This window comes from Onychomys torridus, chromosome 3 (assembly GCF_903995425.1).
Source record: "Onychomys torridus chromosome 3, mOncTor1.1, whole genome shotgun sequence".
In the NCBI taxonomy this organism is placed as follows: Eukaryota; Metazoa; Chordata; class Mammalia; order Rodentia; family Cricetidae; genus Onychomys; species Onychomys torridus.
Genome location: NC_050445.1, coordinates 88,998,919 through 89,023,114, shown reverse-complemented (window position 1 = coordinate 89,023,114; position 24,196 = coordinate 88,998,919). Strand labels below are relative to the sequence as shown.

The following is a 24,196-nucleotide window of genomic DNA, read 5'->3' as shown; positions in this document are numbered from 1 at the left end:
GGCCTCATGTTTTGCCTTGTTTACAGCTGACAGCGTTATTATTCTGATTGGGGCTCTGCTCTCTTATCATATTGTTGTGTTGAGCAAGCCTTTTCCTCTCCGTTTGTGTTTCCTGGCAGGGCTTTTCTTGCCTTATTGACAGTTTGTAAAAATATGCATTAATTTGGAGCTTCAAGCATGTATCATGGTGTCTCTTTGCTGTGTTTGCTTGAAGTTGATTAATGATAGACCCTCGCTTGGGGTCGTTCTCTAGAGGGTTCTTTCACAGGTTCTGCATGTTAACTAGCCTAGCAGAACACACAGCAAGCCATGATTAGCCCAGCCAGCCTCCTGTGCTCAGTGGTCCCCATGAACCACTGCTCTATTACAGATTCCCATTTCACATAATTATTTGCAGGGTGGCATTCATCCACCCAGGATGTCGCTATGGGGCCTGTTATTTGGTACTCAGAAGTATGGTCCTGGGACCAGCGCCATGCCCTGGAATCTCTTAGAAATGCAGAGTCTGAGCTCCATACACTGCACTGTCACAAGGTCCTCGAGTAAACTCCTATGTCCTAAAAAGCAGGAGAAATGATTTCTGTACAGAATACTGTCTAAAACAGAAATGTCCAAAGGATCTTTGTGCACCAATGCAAATGTACATTGAGCAGTACAGAAGCCCTTGTTCACATGTGGTCCCTAGTCCCCTGGAACTGGGCTACAGATATTATGTCATAGCAAGTTCCCCACCATATTTGGAAAATACATGTGGCTAGGGTTACTCTGCCTGTACTAGATATTGTCACTGTAGCACACATGTCTTCTGGGCTGCACCAACCCCGGTTGTGCATCAATCCAGATGCCCCTCTAAGTCTGTTCTCTCTCTGTAGGCATCCCGTACACGTCAAAGAGGAACCCCTCGACCCGGAAGAAGCTGAAGGGCCTCTGTCCTTAGTGACAACAGCCAACCACAGTCCAGATTTTGACCATGACAGAGATTACGAAGATGAACCAGTAAATGAGGACATGGAGTGAACCTCTGGGCAGGCCGACCCCCGAGACCGAAGATTTGGGGGAAAAAAAAAAAGCAAAACAAAGCAAATCAAATAAAAACAAACCACGTCAAAGTTAGCAGTGGAAGTGTCCTCCACTTGTTGTACAGTCTGGAGGATTTTCGCTACATTTTGACAACTCTGAAATGTGTTAACTCCTAGTGCCATCAAGAATCCCATTTGGGAGTATTTTTGATTTTTCTACTTTTTGTTGACAAAAGGGATTTGTACTCTGTGCATTGGACGGACCTGTTTGGTACTTGGGATTTTCCTCTTTGAGTCAACATCAGTGTTGTAAATTCGATAAACGGATTCACTTTTAGCAGCAGACTTTGAACTGCAGTTTTGTCCTGCCAAGGCCGACACCGAGGACACCCGACTGAGCTCGCGCCTGTGCCGCAGACCAAGCCCGAATTCAAGATTCCAGTGGACGACCTGTTTGCACAGCACTGCATGTTGATATCACTGCCTTTACTCACTTTGGTTTTTTTGTTTTGTTTGTTTGTTTTTTGTTTTTGTTTTTGTTTTTTTTTTGCTTCCAGTTGGGATGGGGAAGGCCTTTGTGTGTTTATTGGGGGGGAGGGGTTAAAAATAATTATCCCAGACTTTTTAATGTATTGCTTTTTTTTTTTTTTTTTTTTTTGCTTCTTCTATACCATTTTAAGTTCTGACCTCAGGCCTCCATTTGGGCCCATGGCCTCTTTGGAGGCTTCACATTTTCTGTACCTTGTGATGAATGTTAATAGGTGTTTTATTATACAAAGCTGAATGTCATTTCTCGTCTGTAGTTTTCTGGCACTCATTCCATTTTCCTATAGACATCACCACGTTTCTCTCAAGTTTCAAAAAACAAAACAAAACATTCCGTTTTGGTCTTTTTTCCAAAAAAAAAAAAAAAAAAAAAAAAAGATCCCAAAGGCTGCACCTTACACCTGAAGGTCCTCTCACAGGGACATCATGTCCTGCCAGAAAGAGAGCAAAGGACAGAACAGGAGAGAGAAACACACGCACACATTCTAGGAACATAGCAGATTCCTTTCACAAAAGCAGTATTGGGGGTGGGGGGTGCTTGAGATTTTCCTTTCATTTTCATAGTGCCCACCATTGTGAGTAACAGCCACCACCTTCTCTCAGCATCAGGAAACACAGCCAGGAGAGACACTGAAAGAGTAAACAATCATTCCTAATTAGACTGGCATGATGGCCATGGAAGGTCCTCCCCCATCATGCAGTGGCCAGGACCGCAAACTCTGTGTTGTCCTTACCAGACTGGGTTGCTTTGTTTGCAAAATGACCAAAAAGCCAGCTGCCCTAACTAACTACCATCAACGTGGGGACAGCACTGAGTTCGGACATCAGTTCAGACCTGCTTGGTGGCCTTCATCTGTTTTAAGGCAAATGAGACTTCACATTGAACTTGTGATGGGAGTTAATGAGGACTGAGCTGGGCAGACACTGATGTTTCGGGTTTCCAGTGTGCAAAGTCGGTACTGCAGTTCAGTCTGCAATGTGATAGGATCACACCACCCCAGTAGCACAGATTTAACAGATGACCCCAGTAGACAGACGGAGGCTCCTGGGACCAGGGCCCACAGAATGCTATGGCTCTAGGTCAGTATACCCCTCAGCCCTTCAAACCCCTCCACACTTCCATCTGCACCCACTTCCCTGGCATTTATTTATCTAGGGCTGTAGCTTTTGTTTGGGTTTAGTTTGAGAGCCTTTTGGAGCTTAATTTATATACTTTGTACCTTTTATTTCTAAAATTACCAAAGATATTATGCAAAGGTAAATTATTTTCTTTTATGCTTTATCTGATGAAGCCAAATATCCTCTTATTGTTGATCAAAGGAGGCAGAAGGGTTCAGAGGCAAATGATGAGGTCCAGGCTGTTTGCCAACCTAAGGGAGATAACTGCCCCCCCCCCCCAACAGCATTCATTTAGCAGACTAAGTAGGCAATGGAACCAAAGTTTTTTACTTTTTTCTATTTTTTCTTTCCTTTTTCTTTCCGTACCTGTACAGAGACCAAAACTAACTCCTGTAAGGAGAAAATATGGGGCTACTGCAGAGAAAACAAACAAACAAACAGGAAAACAGTATTATAGCTCCTACGGAAAGAATGGGGTACCATCTCAAAGAAACAGGAATGAATGTATGATACTGAAAATTAGTGTATAAATCAAGGAGACACTTAGGATGAATTCAGAGAGAACAGAAAAGTGTCTGACTGCACCAGGCCACTTCTAGAATTAAGAGATTTTTTTTTTTTTAGAACACTCGTATGCCACTTTTGTTTAAGGGCTGTGCTGTGATCGCTACATTGATTTTGTTTGATCTTGGCATATATCTATCCTCTAGTTTCTTCCTGCTTTTTGTTGTTTTTCCTTTTTCAGATTATGATTTGGTCAGCATTTTTCATTTCCACAGAAAAAGGTAACATTCCCATGCACTCATAAGCTTAGACTAGAATGTCTTTGGCAATTACTTCTGAAGCTTTACTCTGCTTTCTGTAGAGGGGCGGTCTGTGCTTACTCATGCCCCCTACCCCCCACGTTTCCAGGCAGCTTCATGATGTGCAGGCAGTAGCCAGGCAGGGTCATGGGAAGGGGGCCTGTGCTTCTAAACTGAGTGGTTGCTGGTTAGATATTCAAAAGAGGATAAAAATCTGGTAGATTAGTTCCTTCTCAGCATGTGTAGCTAGACATGAGTAAAGGTAACAGCATGAGAACTGTTAGTACGCATACCTCAGTTCAAACCTTTAGGGAATGATTAAAAATTTTAAAAATATACATTTCACTCAGTTGCACTTAGTCGTATGTCTTGCATGCTTAGTCTAAAGACTGTAGCAAAAAGAAAAAAGAAAAATTAGATTTTAAAATATCTTTGCAGGTGTCACAGCCTTGCAGAAGAACCAACTTTAAAAAAAAAATGTTCTCAGGCTTTACGGCCATCTTCACTCTGGTTTTTACAATTCTGATTCTGTCCCTGGGGGGATTCTGGTCGCTTCTTTAAAATGGGGTTGATTCGGTTGTACATATATCCCGATCTGTCTGTGTGAATCTTTGTCTTTTGTGGGGGAGGGCCAAGGGCAGCTCTTTTTTTTTTTTTTTTTTTAATTATTTTATTTTTTAGGTATTGTTCCTAAAAAGGAATAAATGCATACACTTGTTTGTCAAAACATCCTTGCTTTTTGTGCAACTGCATTTTATTAATGATACTTTAAAAAAAGAAGAAGAAGAAAACCACAGTATCTTTGGGGGAAAAATCTACTGTATGTAAGAGATTTGCAGTCAATGCTGCATGTGTATTTTATTTCATTACCCTTGATTTATGAACATTGGATGACATGTTAACATGTGGGAGGAAAGAAGAAACTCCAGAACAGTTTTTTTGCGGGGGTGGGGGGTGGGGAGGTTTTGGGGGACTTTTGTTGTTTTGTTTGTTTTTGTTTTTGCTTTTAAATTGTAATTGTAACATAGTTGACGTAATTTGTTTCCTATTCTCATTAATTGGAACATTTTGTACAGGTTCGTGGGGTGGGGTGTGTGGAGTGTGTATGTGAGTGTATGAGTGTGTGTGTGTGTGTGTGTGTGTGTGTGTGTGTGTGTGTGTATGTGTGTGTGTGTGTGTGTGTGAATCTGTTTTTGATACATTCCTGTTCCTTGTGTTTATTCTACCACTGCCTTTTTGACTATCTTAAAAGAAGTTCCTAAGTTTGAAAAGAGAAAGAAAAAAAAAGTTGTTTAAAGAAAAATGTTCTCTCCTACTGCAGTCAATATTTTTGCATGATGAAATTCCAGGGTCACACTTTCAAAGTTTTATCAGTAAAGTAGTGGTTAATAATGGGAAGTGTTGAAAATATTGAACTTTTTGTATAAAAAAAAAATTACAAGGTCCCAAGGTGTAAAGACAATTTATTTTTTCTTTCTTTTCTTAGTAAAACTCAAGAAAGCATGAGGGAGGTTGGCCCATGTGTCAGACTCACACTGTCATGATGAAGACCCATCCTTGTGGTTCCTAGGGTCAGGTGAAAAGGCTTAGGTTGCCATATTGGGCCAGCAAAGGGTGAACCATCAAGACTTGTACATGGTGACCTAGCTGCCAATGCCCTCCCCTACATCAGAAGACAGTTGACTTGGCATTCCCAGGATCCCTCCCGTCAGCCATAATAAAGCAAGCCTTGGTTTAAAAGATAAACAAAATAACAGAACCAAAATGTAATGTAAATCACTAACTCTTGTTTTTTAATTACACACAAAATTGAATTGAGAAGTCTCCTCCTTTCTACATTCTAGCTGAGCTCTCAGTCTCCAAGAGTGTAAAGCAGACTCTACTTATGACTTGGAATCTTTCTGGTACCTTTTGGTCAATGCCATACTCTCCTGACAGTCTGGAAGTGTTTTGCAACTCGGTGTCACTTGATTATCCTGCGAAGCAAATGGACAGTTCTAATGGCGTCTCGTGGGTCCACTGTAACTCGATGCAGTCCCTGCTACCCAGGAGCCTGGGTGGAGCTGGTGCGGTCTGGATTGGGAGCATGCTGCTCTCTGCATATGTGCTGCCACTAACAAGGATTGTTTTGTTTTGTTTTGTTTTGATAAGGCATAAAAGAATCTCATTCCTTGACATCAACTGTAATTCCATCATTCCATGTCTGTGGATACAGACAATAAAAAAAAATGTTGTGTAGTCAGTGATCATTTACTGACATGAGAGCATTCTCAAATGCAATAAAAATGCTGGTTGTTCACACTGGTAGACAAAGTTGCCACAGCCTAAGTTTTTTCCCCACTCCTGACCTGCTGAGATTGTATGGCAGGCACATGCTCCACACTGTCCCTTAGCAGCTGCTCCCTGCCAGATTCACAATCAGCCTGGAGAGCAGGCTGAGGGATGCTATTGGCAGAAGGGTTCCAAGGAAAGGTGGAGGGGCCGGCTCCGTCAGAGGGAACACACTCTCTTCTTCAGCAAATTTGATAAAGAGAGGAAAAAAAAAAAAAGCAACAACAACCAAGTATTTAATAACTAACACAAAGAGCCAAACCAAAATTTCAGAGGAAAGCAATCTTATGAATAATTCATTAACATTTCACATCTGCAAGATCAGTCATCCAAATAAAATGCTAACGTCAAAACCACGCACCATCTACAATATTCTCATCAAGAAAGCTTTTGCATATAATGATAAATGCTTAGATTAGAACAGATGATTTTATAAAAATATCAAAAGTGTGCTGGGTTACCCACACAGAGAAGATAGCAGAGCTGGATGGAGAACCCTGGGTCCCAGGAAACCACCTGTGGTGACTATTTTTAATTCTCTACCTCTAGAAAAATGTGCTTTCTCTTTTTAGCTTAATTCTATCACACATATTCTAAGGATTATGAGTATGAGTAACCTTGTCTTTAACACAAGTCTCACTGGCAGTATACTGAAAGTAGCACTTCAAAGCTACACAAGATAGTGCATTCCTTTCATCTCAGTACTCTGTGAGTTCAAAGCCAGCCTGCTCTACATAGTGAGTTCCAGGACAGCCAAGGCTACATAGGCCTTGTCTCAAAACAACAACCAAAAAACAAACAACCCCTGTAAGTGGCCAGACCAGAGCCTTATAAAAACCATTTCATCTATATAGTTCCAAGCACATCAGTGAAGCTTTGAGGTGACAAGTGGCCTTTCCCAGTGCAATGTGCCTGCCCATTTGGGGGAAAGACTAGAAGGGTCTTTCCTGTACTGTTTATGAATCTGGATTTTACGTTTTCTACGACCGTATGACTTTGTTTTCAGTGTTTTTTGTTTGTTTTTGTTTTGCTTGCATTTTGAGACAGGCTCTCCCCACATAGTCCTGTCTGGTTTAGAAATCCCTTAGGAAAATCAGGCAACCTGCTTTAGATTTGCAGCAATCCTCCTGCCTCAGCCTCTCAAATGTTAGGATTACAGATATGTGCCTCCATGCCTGGCTCATTTTTATTTCATTTTAATGAAGTAGATATTGTTACCAAGATAGGAATCAGTTTCCTCTTCTCATTGATTGCTCTGCCCGTCTGAAAGCTCCCTAGTCCAATAATTAACAAAACATTGGAACCTTTAATTCTCACCTGGCTACTAAGAATATAATATCAGGGTTAACTGAAATCCCCTTAATTGCTAGGCTCAAACCCAGATGCTGCTCACAGGATAGACTGTGAGTTAGCTGTGCATCCACATTCGTACTAAAACACCCCAGGACCTGTGCAAGTACTAGAGTGTGTAGCGGGGGTTCAGCTGGCTGATACCCACTGTATTTTAAATTGCATTTTAGGAATCATTCCATAGTGTGAATTCTCTTTGAAAAAAATCATTTCAAGCTTGCTCCTCATATAAAGCAGCTAACCCAAAATACAGCGTCTTCTATTAAACAGTGAACTACACTGTGAAGAGCATTAAGCTATATATCAAACAACACAGGGAGCATTGACACAAACCTCAGCAAAGTGGATAAACAATACAATTAGCCTTCTTGTTAGGCGGTTGTCTTCAGTAATGCACATATGTATGTGAAGATGGGTAATCGCAAGTTAGCTCTTCAATGTAGTTGAGTCCAATGGAAGTATTCCTTACTCAAATTGAAGCTGGCTCTCAAACCTTCATTTAAAGGCTCTAGTTAGGCTGATGAACAGTTTAAGACAGAATTCATAGCAGAAGGAAATCAAATGCAAAAATTCTGACAGAACTGGAATAATGTATGGGTTAGAAAACCATCACTCAGCTGGGCGGTGGTGGCGCATACTTTTAATCCCAGCACCCAGGAGGCAGAGGCAAGCAGATCTCTGTAAAGTTGAGGCCAGTCTGGTCTGCAGTGAGTTCCAGGACAGCCAGAGCTACACAGACAAACTCTTGTCTCAAAAAAACAAAAACAACCTCCCCCCGAAAAAAAAAAAATCATTCTAAAGCACTTATATTGATTTTTTAAATACTACATACACACACACACACACACACACACACACACACACACACACACACACAAACAGCCCTATACCATTTTATTTCCACTTTGATTAGTAAAACCATATTGAATGCTTAATATCAAATACATACATGTTAATTTGCCCATCAAGCTATCAACAGTCGCTTCTGCTCCCCAGCCTCAAACCAAGATGGCAGGCTGGGAAAAGGACAAGTTGTGAGTTATAATGTTAATTGAAGGTAACCGGCCTTTCAAGAATTAATCTCAGCTAAGGCGATGATCATTATTTACCAGTCCGTGACATTTTTATCACTCATCATTTTAGCACGTTTCCATTGAAAACGCTAAAATGGTTCGTCATAAGGCAGATAACTACTTGAGCTGTAAAAATGACCAACACAAGTGGCAGTACTCGAACATTAAATTATACTGTAATTAATATAGACAGTTAAACTGTCTACTACCAACAGCAATTTAGGTAACCACATTTGGTCAGCTATAAATTGTAACTACATTAAAATTCCAGAAATATTAGCAATATGGATTATTTGATGTAAGTCTGTGCTGATCAACTATCCCTTTTCCTCTCTCTCTCTCTCTCTCTCTCTCTCTCTCTCTCTCTCTCTCTCTCTCTCTCTCTCAGTTGACCACAAATCTATAGGTGAAGATCAGGCCTGAGCACTTTTAATCTCATGAAACAAGTAATTACAAATAGTTGTATCGATTTGTTAAAAAGCTTTAGGTGACATAAATTGTTTCCTGTTTAGCTTATTGTTCTGATACATAAATGTCACCAAGTCCAGTATTAATTAGAGTCCCAGAAAAACACAAGGTGGCCATCACAGATTCTGCTCCAGAATTCGTTACTCCTTTGTGAGCCTTTTTGATAGGTTCTCACCCACTCATTTCTCATTAGTGACAGGCGGAGGGAAGGAAAACTACTTTGTTCTGTGAAGTTTATAATGCCCACTCACTTTCTTATTCCAAACGAAACTGCAGGATTTGGGACTTGCATTATTGCCAGTTGATATACAGCACCACATTTCAAAAATATCTTCTAAATAGAATAATATTTAGAAGGGATGTCAGCCCCCAGCAGGCTAACACATCTAACCCTTCTCAATGTATGGCACTGTATGTGTTTCTTTGGGGTTATATTTCTACACTTAAAATGCAATTTTAAATGGCTTGCACACGCTATTGACTTAACATAAATCAAATGTATCATATATACTTTCTTTATGTTGGCATGCCACTTAGAAAAATATGTGAGATTCAGGGGAAGGGGGGTGGATAGAGAAAATTTATTAAATATAAGTTTTTACTGTAATAGAATATTAATCTAAGCCAATGCTCATTTACCATTAAACTGATCCTTTTAAAAAAATACACATGCTTTTTATTATTTTGCACTCAAGCAAAAATTCCACATCCAAAGACTTTCCATCTTGCTGGGAATATCTCTGGCAAGCAACATGTCAGGCAATTTTGACCTACAGAAAGACAGCAGACAATGTCCACACTGAGCATTAACCCACAGGGCCGAGAAAGCAGATATGACTGAGTCCTCCCCAATATCAGATAAATGGTGGTCAACAGCATGGGTGAGGGAGAAAGGGTCCTTCCCCAAACCTTCCTCTTTGCTGCTCTAGTAGCACACAGTTGAAAATGTTTGATTTGCAACATAAAAGATTCATTAATTACCACTTGAATATTTAAAGCTATTTTACAGCCTAACAGAGATAGATAAAGCAGTGAATTAAAACCTCTAATAAAATTGTAAAAATATTTCAGTAAGTTTCCCCGTGTTATGATTTAGGGAGAGGTTCAAGCATTCTTACAGAATAGAGTCTTTACAAATTTCAAGTGTGTGTTTGAAGGAAGGAGCTGAGTGCTCTGAAATAATTTGTTTCTCACTTGCAAATGTTTACTAATAATTTATTTTTGATTCAGCCTTGATACCTTAGCATGCCATAGACAGAAAAATACCTAGCAAGTAGATTAGAAAGACGCCTTGTGTGTCTAATCCAGGAATTCATCATCTTTTCACTGGAGTTTTTAGGAGCTAAAAACATGGAACCCTGAGGATGTGGCAAAGCCCCTGCCCACTCTGATGTGTGTGACTTGTTTACCTCGGGAACTGTAGAGAATTTACTTGGTTCCTGTGATCCTCATAGGAGACTGTGCCAGCCACAGTCCCACCAGAGCCCTGACCATAAGGTACAGTGTGGTTTGACAAGATCCTTTATCTCTTTTGTCCTCAACTTCCTCTTCTTGTGAATTCAGGACATTTCACTAACAGATGACAAGGATCCTTTCCCATTATAGTGTTCTCAAAATTTAATAACATCCCCTCTTCGGGGAGTTTTCTTAATGGGATCTGCAGCAATGAGAGTGTGTGCACTCCTCGGTAGCTCCCCGATATTAAGATCGCCTTAGTAGGCTCCTGCTGTATAACCTGCTGCTTCCACCCATCCAGTCATCACACTCCTACACATCCAGCTGTAAGCATTCAATAGCATACTCAGACCCAACGCTGGAGATCAGCTGGGGAGCAAGACAGATAAACCCTTGATCTCATGCTCCCAGAGGGTTCACGTGGAAGTAAATTCTGGAAGTTTAGGTTGTGTGGCGGTGTGCTAAGTACTAATGAGACACAGAGTTTCAAAATACAGGAAGACCACGTAACTCCACCGGGGACCACTGGGGAGGCCTTCCAGAATGCACAGTGTTTAATTAAAACCCAAAGGATGTCTAAGCTTAGGCCAGATAGCAAGAAGGAAGGGAGAGTCCAAATCAAAGGGAGTCCAAGGGCCTGGAGTGTGGGGGAAATAAGCCGCATGGCAGGGATCAGCAAGAACTGAGCTAGAAAGACCCTGAACGAAGTCGTCATTGGAGTGACCAAGCACTCATTGTTTGCAGGGCTGGGTGCAGTGGGCAAGCTGGCTCTGGCAGTTCCTCTGGGCATGAGACTAGAGGCACAGCCACGTCACGATCCTTGCCTTCAGGCTCTGCACCAGTGCTTCTCAACCTTCCTAATGCTGCAACCCTTTAATGCAGTTCTTCATGTTGTGGGGACCCCGGACCATAAAATTATTTTGTTACTACTTCATAATTGCAGTTTTGCTACTGTGATAAATCACAATGTAAATATCTGTGTTTTCCAATGGTCTTAGGTAACCCCGTCACGACCCACAGGTTGAGAACCACTGCTTTACACTCTTTCTTCTTGGCCACACTGGCCTTCCTGTTCATCATCTCGCCATGTTATATAGACATTGCTTATTCTGTTACGGTGTATGTCCAAGGGCAGAGACCTTGCCTGCATGGTCCACCCCAAAAGGACCAGAGATGGTTGCTTAAGAAGTGAGCAAACGCAACAAGGCCAAGAAAGACAGAGAGGTCCGTTTGAACTCCTGCAGTCAGACATCAGAGCTTGCCCACACAGCCCATCCTCCTATAATCAATGGCCAGCCAAACTGATCCTCTTTCTAGACATTCTTGGACTGCACCTGCAAGGTGGAAATAGTCACCAGCATGTGACAGATGAGAATGCAGGAGCTTTCGAAATGAGACAGCCGAGGTTGTGTGGCAAAGAATCTGGGGACTTGGTGTTTACCTCCTTGGCTCATTTGAGACCCACCTAGGAGTCCCCCTGCAGTACCTCCAAGCCAAGTGACAGTCTGATATACACCTACCAAAGAGAAACCCAGGATCCCATAGCTCTAAACCATCAACATTAGCATGTGACAAAGAATATGTAAATGCAATCCCCACAAGCTAGTTGTGTCCACACTTGAGCACAGTGTCAGGAGAGACATGACCAGGTACGGAACAAGACTGATTTTGAGGTTCTGTTTATGGGGAAGCCACTTGGTACTGTGATGTTTGTGCTTTGGAACATGTTTGTTCCTGACCAGAAAATTGAAAAAGCCCACACCCCCGAGAATCTAATGAGGACTGCAGAAAGTTGTTCCCTTATGTGCAAGCATCTGTACCCAGAATCCCACAGTGAGATGGCATCCCTGTGTGTCATTCATTTACCAAATAAGTGTGGCGGTTAGAAAGTGAAGAAGGCTGAGTGTAAGAAAGGGGCACGGACCTAGGTCCTGACAAATGGAACTCAGTCCCTTGGACTTGGGGTGACTGTAACTTTTGGCAGGTTAGTTATACTCCTGTAGGTCTCCAGAAAAAATTCCCAGGTTGTAAGAGAATTAGAGTGACCTAATGAAACATGTTTTTGTGCAAAGGCCACACAGGGTGTTCTCCATAACGGGATTGAGTATTGAGAAAAAGTGAAACCAGTGCTTGTCTATGGGGTTCTGTCTCGCTAGCTGGGGGCTGCCAGGAGTCGGACATCAGCCTCCCAACTCCAGGGTCTAGCAGAACACTAGAAGTTTGTTTCCGAACTTGCCTCTCACACTGTATCAATGTGAGTCAGTTGGTACTGATTTCTGTCTCCAGTCATCACACAGTCCTGTATTGCGGTAGAATCACACAGCAGAAGCCACATATATCAAGATCTTACAGTAGGAGCATCCCCTCTGAGTTCAGAAATCTAAAGGGAGGTCTATATAATAATAGAGCCTGAAGTAAGAGAACTGGGCACCTCAGTGTTTGACTAAAGCTGAGGGTAGACTACTTGTCATTGTGGCTACACGAGAGAGGACCGTAAAGCATGCCAACTCCATGCTCTGAATTACTCTGCTCTCATCTGCAGATAACATTAGGATTCTAAGGCACATGGATGCCAGAACTAAGAAAAACGCTCTTTGAGGCTTCAACAGAGATAAAACGAATATTTTGTGCTGTAACAAAATCTGATATGATGCAAGATGCCAGAAAGGGACAGTTGGCCTGGGTCACTGGAAAATGACTTGGATAGATTTTATAGCATTTCTCTCATTTCTTGAGCAGAGGGAATTTGGCTTGAGGCTTCATGAGACAAAGGGGGAGTCACCCAGGATCAAAGTTAAGGAGAGGAAGGGGTCACATACTTGCAGAAAGCTCTCCAAAGGGCTGTTCTTTTCACAACTTGTCTTTATGGTCTCAGAGGCGCATTTCAGCTAAAAATATGATAGAAACTATGCTGACTATAGGACACAGGCCCACTAGCTACTCCCTTTCTTTCTCCTCCAGGCCTATGTCTATTTGGGCAAGAGCACATGGCTCATTCTCCGCATCTGGCAGAAGCACCCACTGAATGATGATGTCACTGTCCAGTTGTTTCCCAGGCCACTCAGCTGGATGTAGTCTCAATACTGCTCTGCTATACTGTATGCTAAAAAGAGGACCACTTCTAGTACCATATTTTGTGGAGCCAAGTCAGTATCTCCATCACAAAAGCCCAGGGCAGAGCTATGCGACCTGGCATAGCCATCTCAGCCAGTCACAGTGATCCACAGTAGGAGAGGTGTCCTCTGATTGCTCAGGCTTATCAGAGATGCTCTTGCCAAATTCATCTTGTACAGAGAAACGATCATATTGAAGGGGTCCTTAGCACCTTTTAAAGAAAGTATCACTAAGAAGGCCAAGACAGTTATCACCCACTCCCAGGAGGTGTAATGCTAAGTAGGCGTTGTCTTGAATCCACAGCATTGAACAAAATACTCGTGGCCCCCAAGTTACTATCATTTAGTTGCACCTTAGAGTTAAAATATTCATTACCCTATAGAGTCACAGTGAGAACCTACTACTATTGTGTTAGGCTCTGGGGGATCAATAGCTAGCAAAAGAGAAAGGACAACCCTCTTTTTTTTCCCAAGTGTTCGTTTCTAGAGAGGAGAAACAGGAAACATTAGATTGGTGATAAATTGGTGGCAGAAAAACAAGGCAATGAAGGAAGCACCAGGATGAGGAGAGAACTGGCTGAGTGGTAGCTATAGCAAAGACCTTGGAGACAAGGTGAATCTCCACTGAAGCTCTGAAGGAAGGATGCTGGATGGGTACCAGGAGAACAGCATTCTAGGTTAGAAGAAACAGGTGCAAAACCCTGAGACTGGAACAAAGAGACCTGGGAAGAGGGTCCGAGGAGGCCATGGGGATGGACAGTCACATGTTGTCTTAGTGAAGTGAAAGCCACTGGAGAACTTGGCTGTAAAGAATTCCTCTGGCTGCTGCTTTGGAAATGTGGAGGAAGCAAATGCTGACATAGAGGGATGGTGGTGGCCGGGATGGGGAAGGCTGAAGAACTGAAGGACAGCAAGAGGGCACTGTAGTCCGGAGACAGCTGGTAGGATTCAGTGCTGAATGGGGAGCTGGGGAGAGAGAGAATCGGGGTGCAGTGACGAACTGCAAAAACAGAATGGTCACTTTCCAATCGAGAAGACTATAGGAACACATAGATATAAGGCAATGTTAGCACACCCATTTCAACTTTTCACCCAAGATGCTTTTCACCCATCCAGTGTGGGGTGATGAGCAGGTGGCTGGAAAGGAGCCTGTTTAGGAACTGGCTGGGGCTGGATGTGTGTAGGCATATGTTTGGGGAAGGAGTAAACTATACTTTGGTTTCAATAACACAAAGATATATTTTTTAATCCTTGTTCCATTAAAACTGAATATAACAGCATAAACTGAACTGCCTACATTCCATTGTGATTTTACACAAATTTGGACATCCAGAGGAATCATTTTTGGCTCAAACCCAGGTGCCTTGCTTAATGAACTTAAGACTGCTGTGCTCAGAGAACTTGCCTCTCATGGTAGGCTCTGGGAAAAAAAAATGTTGTAGCTACTTAGTGTTGAGTTTATTAAACATACTCATTTGTAACATAAGAACTAGACAAGTGTGTGTTGCAGGGGCAGAGCACATGCACACTGTGTGTATATGTAAACAACTCCTAATGTCAGGGATCATGTCTGGGGTTGGATGTTTTCAAAGAGTTACTAATTTAAAAATAAACATTTTTGAAAAGCTCAGTTCACCATAGGTTCGCTCTCTCTCTCTCAGAAGCCCTCCCTTAATTACAAAATCTTCCTAAGCTATTTCCTTTGGTGTGCAAAAAGGTGTGTAATTAAACCATCAGTATAATACCTGTCTTCATGTAAAACCCGCACTGATGAACTTTAACTGCTGAATAAAAACTCCTATTACATGACCATTAAATATTATGAATAAAGCAAGTTAGGGTAGAACTTGATTAATTTTTATGCACTATGGATTGTGTCTAGAAGAAATTGGATTGTGGTGGTTCTTCTCCCTTTAACTTAGAAAAAGTGTGTTCTAAGTTGCTATCGGGAAAGGCATCCAGCATCACAATGGGCACCTGACCATCCTCTGCTCTTGGTCTTTCTGTCCATGCTGAACACCGAAGGTCATATCCAGCCAATGATAATCAACTCTCTTGGCAGCAGAGACAAAGGAAATAGAAGCAGGGAGTGTGCAGAAAAATATATAACTTGGGTATCGTTTCCAAAGACAACAATGTTTTTGATCAATTTTGTGTTATTTTAAGTTTTGGGGTTAATATATCAGAGTTGTGTTTAAGATGGACAATATTTGATTTGGAATTCTACAGCATCATCGACTTATGTCTCTGAGGATCCTGGGCTTAGTTTTTTGTTTGGGAAAGGAGGAACTGTGAACAGCACCTCAGAACCCCCAACAGCGTCTCTTCTCTACTTGTCTGAAGAGAAGAAGCAGAATGTAGGTGAGCTTAACCAGTAGTAGAAGGGATCCTTTGGGGCAGAGACGGTCGCAGGCTAGATGACTGGCTATTATGGTATACTGTACATATTTATTTATTTAATACATGAGCATAAGTATGCTGGGGGTGGGATGTTGATTGTGGCACAATTATGGGGGTCAGAGGACAAGTTGGCTCTTTTTTTTTTTCACCATGTGGGTCCCACAGATCAGACTTGGGTCATCAGACTCAGTGGTAAAGCACCTTTACCTGCTGAGCCATCTTGCCCACCAAATAATTGCATCTTACAAATAACAGTTCTCTTGCAAGCATAGATAATAGAGACCCCCAAAGAAGTGTTCCGAAATTCAAAAACTGAAGAGACTCACACCAGTTTTCTCAAAGTCGAACCAGAGAAAAAGGAAGTCCTGCCCAGAAAGGACTCTAATTAGCAGGTGATAATGTGATGCACTAGAGAGAATAGTTGAGAAAAGCCTATAGGGTTCCTTGGATTCAAGAGTGAGACATGCATGGAGTTTCCCTAGAATCCCTTCCAGGGAGCCTCAGAAGCTGATAGGAGCCTAGAGACTGAGAGGGAGTAGCATTCTAGTCTACAGCCCAGGCAGGGTCCATTTAGGCAGAGCAGCTTCAACTAAGTATTCATTCTGCCTTCTTCTTCCTCCTCCTCTTCCTCTCCTCCTCTTCAGTCTCTGATAGGAAATCACAGCTAAGGCCTTCTGCTCCTGGAAAACCCTAGCATCCACAGTACAAACCTAAGCAGACTTCTTGAAACTTCATGTCAACTAGTGGGGAAGTTGAAAGAGTGATCCAGCAGGTCCTCTGTGATGTTAGGAGGCCAAGCACCAAACCCCATCCCAACCCTCACTAGGCAATGTCTTCCCCCCAGAATCTACTTCGCTACTCAACTTAGCAAATATCATAGGGGTACGTGATTTCTGAGGGGAAAACAACACCTCTAGAGTGGGATTTTTATGAAAGACAAATAGCTAACATGTCTGTGTAACATCCGCATGAAAGGTTTCCAACACAAGACCCTCCAGAGACCTTCTAAAGAACACAGTGCACATTATAACGAAAAGGAAAACCAGTCCTAGAGACAATCAGAGTTGACAGAACGTAAGTATATTTCGTGTACAAAAGAAGGAACAAAAATAATATACAGTCTTAATAAACAAGAATAAAATTCTGGGATTAGTGTAAGTGTGGAGGGGTGGGCTTAAATCTGAGAGTGCACCAAGGAGAAAGAATAAGAGGAAGTAATTTTATTATGTAGGACAATAAATAGTTTTTGGTAAGCAGAGGGAATTTATAGAAGTTTGCTGATATAAGTAGATCTCAATGAAACAAGGGCAGTATAAGACAAAAACGATGAAATAGAATATATGAAGAAGAAGAAACATGAAAGCAAGATTAAGTCTTTTTGTTTGTTTGTTTATTGTTTTGTTTTTCAAAACAGGGTTTCTCTGTGTAGTTCTGGCTGTCCTGGAACTCACTCTGTAGACCAGGCTGGCCTTAAACTCACAGAGATTTGTTGCCTCTCCCTCCTGAGTGCTGGGATTAAAGGCATGGACCATCACTACCTGGCAAAGATTAAGTCTTAATGTGATGGGTTTATAGTAAATATAAGCAAGCTAAATTTAAAAATAAAAAGACAGAGACTCTTAATGGGATTTTAAAAAAGCAAATTTTAACTAATATGCATTTTTAATAAGAAGCATGCAAACAAAAGTATACAAAGTTTGGAAGTAATAAGATCAAAATAAAACAGTGCAATCATTTTAGTATGAAAATGATATATAAAAATTTTCAGTGGATAAATTTAAGTTAGAAATCTCACAGGAGAATAAGATAAAGAGGATATAATATAAATAGTTAAAATGTTAATTGCAATATAGGTTTATAAGAGAGAAGTAAGTAAACACCATGGTTGAAAAATATCATGCTCCTCTCTGAATGTGTTTAGTGAGTAAAAAAAATCACTGTAAATATGAAACATTTGAATAAATTATCTGTATGCTAACTCAATGAAATAAATTTATATAAAAGTTAAAATGTATGTATCAGATAAAAACACTATTTTGGGGCATATGTGAAATATTCTTCAATGTAGTTACAAAAAAAAATAAGCCTTAGAATATAAAAGAATAAATGTTATAAAGTTACATTCTCTGAAGCTGGATTACAGCTCAATAGCACAGCATTTACCTAACACATATGCAAGGTCCCCAGTTTAATCCCCAGCACTGCAAACCACATGAAAACAAAAGCAAATATTACAGTTTCTTACATGATAATTAGTATATTTCATAAGTCTCAAAAACCATGACCCTGATTCATATGCAATCTTATAAAATGTAAAGTATTTAGAAACTAAATAAAATACAAGTGGATGGCACTAAAAGTGCTAAATTGTTTATCTCACAACAAGAAGTGGCAAATAGAGAGGCATAACCAACTTATTTATGAGGTTGAAGACTTTGCTGCATCCAGCCGCAAAGTGAGCTCAAACCCACCCTGGCTTATGTAGGAAAATATTGGCTCAATAATGATAATGACACTGCTAGGAATGATGATGATGACAGCTGGTAAGATGGTTCAGTAAGTGAGAGTACTCCCCACCAAGGCTAACAAACTGAGTTAACTTCCCCCAGGACCCACATGGTGAAAAGAAGAACCAACTCCTGTCACACATGCTCTCCAGCACATGACCTTCTCACGTGCACTCCAGTACATGAGCATGCACACATAAAGAGAGAGAGTAAATACCTGTGAAAAGGTAAAAATAAATTAGAAGATGATAGTAAGTTTTTAATAGCTCTGTTTCGTGTGCTAGAGAAAGTTGATATAGAGAATATGTAAAGCAAGCCTCAGAGTGAACGTTTACATATGTAAACTATGACTGAGAAGAAAAAGGCACCAGCTTATCCACCACAGAAGAAAAGACTGGAACCTGAAGGGACGCATTAAATACATCTAAAATGCATAACAGAGAATGGAGAATAGAAATAAGAAGAACATGAGAAAGAGAGGATATGGACAATAAAGGAGCCAGAAGAAATAGAGTACTCAAGAAAAGGGAATCTTCAAAGTAGGACACCAGGAATTTAAAAAAAAAAAAAAATCCTTGAAAAACTAATGAGCCCTTCCTTGTTGGCTAAAAGTTGTATTCCTACTCTGAGAAGTCTAATGAACTTCAGATCTTATCAAGGTACACTGTAATCATACAATGTTCTGCTAATAATATATGCCTACATGCCATAAGAGGGCACAAGATCTCATTATAGATGGTTGTGAGTCACCATGTGGTCACTAGGAATTGAACCCAGGACCTCTGGAAGAGCAGCTAGTGCTCTTAATCTTGGAGCCATCTCTCCAGCCTGGAATACAATAATCAAATCCAGTGGGGAAGAGAACAATTTTAAAGCAGCAAGTGCAACACACAAATTTTGTAGGAAAATGAAGAGAAGAATGACAGCAGATTTATCTCACAAACAACAGAAATGAAAGGACAATGGGGTGACATCTATAAAGCACTAAAAAAAAAAAAAAAGAATAGCGTCTCGGCGTCTAAATCAGCACTATGATTTTACATTTATTTTTGTACCTGAGGGGTAGAGTGTGCATGTGCCATGGCATGCATGTGGAGGTCAGGGAAAAACCAGCAAGAATCAGTTCTTTCCTTCCACCATGTGAGTTCCAGGGATCAAAGTCCTCAAGCTTTGTAACAATCCCATTTACCCATCCAGCTACCTTTCTAGCCCAGCACCGATATGCTCAATGCAAATGAAGGCTGGAAAAAAATAATAAAACAAATACAACTTCAGTAACAAAAATGATTAATTCTGTCAATAATTGTTTTAAATGTACATAGTATAATCACAGATATAAGAGGGAGACTGTGGCATTAGAAGACAAAGACTGTGCCTACTGACTGGTCCTTAAAAGAAATACAGCTTAAGTATGGAACTACTAATAGATTTAAAAAGCACCGAAAAGACTTACTTCATTTATTCATATCCAAAGAGAGTTAGAATGGCCATAATAAACAGCTTCAGAGCAATGCATGCTACCATGGGCAAACAATAATACTACACACTAGTATTAATAATTAATCAGGAAGCCACAAAAGTGGCCGTGGAGAGAGCTCATTTAGGTAGTTATCGCCTTACGGGCACAAGGCTCTGAGATTGATCCCCACATAAAAACCCAGATGTGTGGGGGCTGGAGAGATGGCTCATCAGTTAAGAGCACTTGCTGTTCTTCTAGAGGATCTAAGTTCCATTCCCAGCACCCATGTCAGGCAGCTTAAAAGTGCCTGTAATTCCATCTCCAGAGGATCCAACATTCCTGGCTGTCTAATGTACCTCTACTCATATACATAAATTCACACACAGACACACAGGTACACACTAAAAAAACAAAAAAAAAAACCCAACAACAACAACAAACAAACAAACAAACAAACAAAAACCCTAACCTTAAAAAAGAAACAAAGATGAAATCTGCTTATGAACAAACATGCAAAAAATTCTGAGTGAAACCTTAGCAGGATGAACTGAGGAATGCATGAAAATGATAACCCATCAGTACAAAGTAGGCCTATCCTAGCGATATTAGATTAACATTTAAAAAGCAGTGTAAGAAATATAAATGCTACAACAGAAATGCACCTTGAAAATACTATGCTAAATCAAACAAGACAGACACAAAAGTATAGAAAATGTGTGGCTATCATAGGTGACGTAGCTACAGTAGACAAAGGAGAGAGAGAGAGAGAGAGAGAAGAGAGAGAGAGAGAGAGAGAAGAAGAAGAAGAAGAAGAAGAAGAAGAAGAAGAAGAAGAAGAAGATTGAAAACAGTGCTATGAACATGAACGATATAAAATATGATGTACCCAGGGACATACATGAGAAAACAATGCAAAATCAGTATGATGTGGAAACTGCACAGTTCTGCTGGAAGGACTCAAAGAAGAATCACTTTAGTCTTGGCGATGTGTAAATTCTCTCAAAAAATGTTTTTGAGACACGGTCTCACTATGTAGCCCTGGCTGGCCTGAAACTCATAGAGATCTTCCTGCCTCTGCCTCCTAGGTGCTAGATTTAAAGGTGTGGGCTACCACACCCAGAAAATTCTCTCAAATTTAATATAAAGAGTCAACATTCACCCAGTTATAATTCTGGACCCAAACTTCCTTCTCCCTGTCCCGCTTCTCCCTGTCTCCCCTCCCCCTTTCTTTCTGCTAGTCATTGAACGCAGAGTCATGCACAGCCTACTGTTGAGCTACATCCTCATACCAAGTACTACTTGTTTTTAAGAATTATGACTTGCCTATAAGCCAGACAGTATGATGATGGCCTAAATACAGGCAAATAGTGTTGTTTTTAATGTGAAAACAGTTCAGTGAAGAAAAGATATAGCTTCTTCAGAAAACCAGGCAGAGAAATGAGTTACTCGTGGGTAAAATCACTGCATTTATTCTTTATACCTTATATAAAGATTAATGTACTATGTGCCTTCAACCTGAACACAAAGCTTTAAACAATAAAACAAGAAGAAAATGCAGCAAAAAAATCTGGGTGAGACTGAGTTAAACAAAGATGTTTTACTGCACATAACATTAAAACAACAAACATCAAAATGAGTGATGGATGTAACTTCATTAGAATAAAGTTTCCTGCTCTCTGAAAGGCATTTTTACAGCCAGGAAAAGAAATACCCACGATGCACTGGAAGAAAATACCTGCACACCACAACACTTGTATGCCCAGTTTTGAATCTTAGATGCAAAGGACAGATTTTATGTCTGTGGAACACGACAAAATAGATAGCAAGAAGTTAAGAATACAAAGGGTGTTACCAAAGGGTTCGAAGGAGGGATGTGGAAAAGAAAACCGTGCAGGAAGCTGAGATTAGACAAGAGTATGGAGTCCCAGTGTGCACCGCACATCAGGGGGACCACCAGCAGCACTTGTATACTGTCCATCGGAAAATGCTAGGAGAAAAAGATTCTGAATGTTTTGCCATAGGGAGTAGGCAATGGGAAATAACACAGCCCACTGTGATATTTAAACTACAAAGGGAAACTTGCAAAATTTTTTTCCAAAGAGATTTTACTGTTTCATAGTTTGGATTCCCACCAGTATTCTATGTATGAAAATCTCAACATGCATTATATTGTATTGTGTTATATTATGTTGCATTGAATTGTGTTGTGAATGCCTGAGTTCTTCTACACTATAGCAAACATTTGATATGATGAGTTGTCTTTTAACTTACAAACCTTTAGTAGATGTCTACCGGCATCTCATTTTGAGAATACACATAGTCTAGTGAGAATTTCTCTATGAGCAATGATTGTCAGCATTTTACCATGTGCTGGTGACCATCTGTATATCTGCTACATATCTCTTTACTGTTGAATATTGAGTGTTCTTTTTATATTTTGGATGTTTGGAGATGTTAAGATTCTATGTGTTGCCAGGCAGTGGTGGTGCATGTCTTTAATCCTAGCACTCAGAAGACAGAGGCAGCGGAATCTCTGAGTTTGAAGGCAGCCTGGTCCAGGACTGCCAGTGATGTCTTGAAAAAAGAAAACAACAACAAAAAACAAAAACAAAACCAACAACAACCAAAGATATTCTTCAAAAGACTATTGGACTCCTTAAAAAAATTCAGTATGGTATCAGTCTACAAAATGAAAGCACAAGAATCAGTTAATTGTCTGTATATCAATAATGATTAGCTTTTTTTTTTAGAAAGAAATCATGACAACAGTATTCTTTGCCACAGCAACTGTGCTGGCTAGTCATAGTTGTCATCATGGCTACATCTGAAAGAAACTGACACCTGGAAGAGAAGGGCACCCCTGTGAGGGATTTTTATTTAATCTGAAAGGGGAAGAGCCACTTCTAATCTGGATTTTTGATGTAGGAAGACACACCTTTAATCTAGATCTTTCCAGCTATGAAAACCTACCTCTACTCTGGACCACACCTTCTGCTGGAAGCCTATATAAGGACCTAGAAGAAGGCAGCTTTTGCTCTTTGCCTGCCTGCTCTCACCTTGAGTGGTAGTTTGAAGAGGCATGACCCCCATAGACTCACATGTTTGAATGCTTGGTCCATGGGGAGTGGCACTATTGGGAGATGTGGCCTTGTTGAAGTAGGTGTGGCCTTGTTGGAGGAAGTGTGTCACTGTGGGGGTGGACTCTGAGGTCTCCAATGCTTAAGTCACACCCATTGTGGAACACAATTCACTTCCTGCTGCCTGCAGTTTGAGGTGTAGAACTCTGAGCTCCTTCTCTAGCACCATGTCTGCCTGCACCCTACCATGCTTCCTACCATGACAATAATGGACTAAACCTCTGAACTGTAAGCCAGCCCTAATTAAATGTTTTCCTTGTAAGAGTTGCCTTGGTCATGTGTCTCTTCACAGCAATAGAAACTCTAACTAAGACATCTTGCTAGCAAGTCCATTCATTCACTGGCATTAGATCCTACTTCTTTGGGATTCCAGCATATACTGAAAATGAGTTGAGACATCTAGCCTCATTGACTGAGCTACTAGATTCTTGGACTTTCCATTCATTGCCAGCCATTGTTGGATTAGCTAGACTCCAGCCTGTAATATATATATTTCTAATAAATCCCTTATTCTAATACACACACACACACACACACACACACACACACACACACACACACACGAGGATATTCAGTCTATAAGTTCTGTTACTCTAGAGAACCCTGGCTAATATAGTAACAAAATATAAGACATTGAATAAATTTAACTGAGGATGTAAATTTGACAAATAAAATTATAAAGCACTGAGGTCTGGGTTGGTGGGAAGCCACCCAAAGGCCAGCCTGGGTCCTCAAGGCCTGGGCTGGCTGAAGACATCCATGGGCCCGACTGGCAACTTGCAGTACCAGGTGGGTAGATGCCATTATGATGAGCAAATATGTAGTGGAAAAATGGGAGAGAAAGAGAAGAGGATGTTTCGTGGGCTATGGAAAGAGGCAGAACTGGAGAAGTGAAGGCCAAGAGGAACAGGCTGACGTGGGTGGCCTACTTGCCACCCTGAGCCATGGTGCTGTCCAGGCCTGGGCTCCTGCCAAGGGCCATGTCTGGGTTTATGGTCCTATGCAGCCAGGGTCTATGTTGACATCCACGGCCCATGTTGCCACCAAAGGCCACAAGGAAGCCCAGTGTCTGGGCTACCACATGGGGCCCTGTTGGTGTCTCAGGGCCATGCTGCCACTGTGGCCATGCCAAGCTGGGTAACCTGTGCTGCCACCTGGGTCAATAGTGATATCTGGGTCCACATGCTGCTGAGAGCCATGTCTGGGTATGTGGTCCTGCTGCACCTGAGGTCTGTGTTGATCTATGTCACAGTGTTACTGCAGAGGGCCATAAGAACCATGCGTGATGAAATCTGAGGGCCATGCTGAGAAAGCTGGCTCTGCCCCTTTCTAGACACTGAAGCAAGAGAGCTGGCCTCAGTCTTCACTAGAGAGCTTGCCTGGGCATGGCAGAACTGCCCCCTTTCACTTGGGAGA

At 41.2% G+C, this 24,196-nt stretch overlaps 1 protein-coding gene across 8 annotated transcripts in view; it reads left to right on the top strand.

Annotated features, from left to right (window-relative positions):
• Positions 1-1,556, top strand: part of Foxp1 (forkhead box P1) — a 607,655-nt gene extending 606,099 nt beyond the window's left edge. For all 8 annotated transcript variants that reach the window (XM_036182188.1, XM_036182186.1, XM_036182191.1 and 5 more), the window contains one exon: positions 873-1,556. In XM_036182188.1, the coding sequence (XP_036038081.1) occupies positions 873-1,017 (145 nt within the window). In that variant the 3' untranslated portion in view covers positions 1,018-1,556. The remainder of the gene's footprint in view (positions 1-872) is intronic.
• The last annotated feature ends 22,640 nt before the right edge of the window (positions 1,557-24,196 follow it).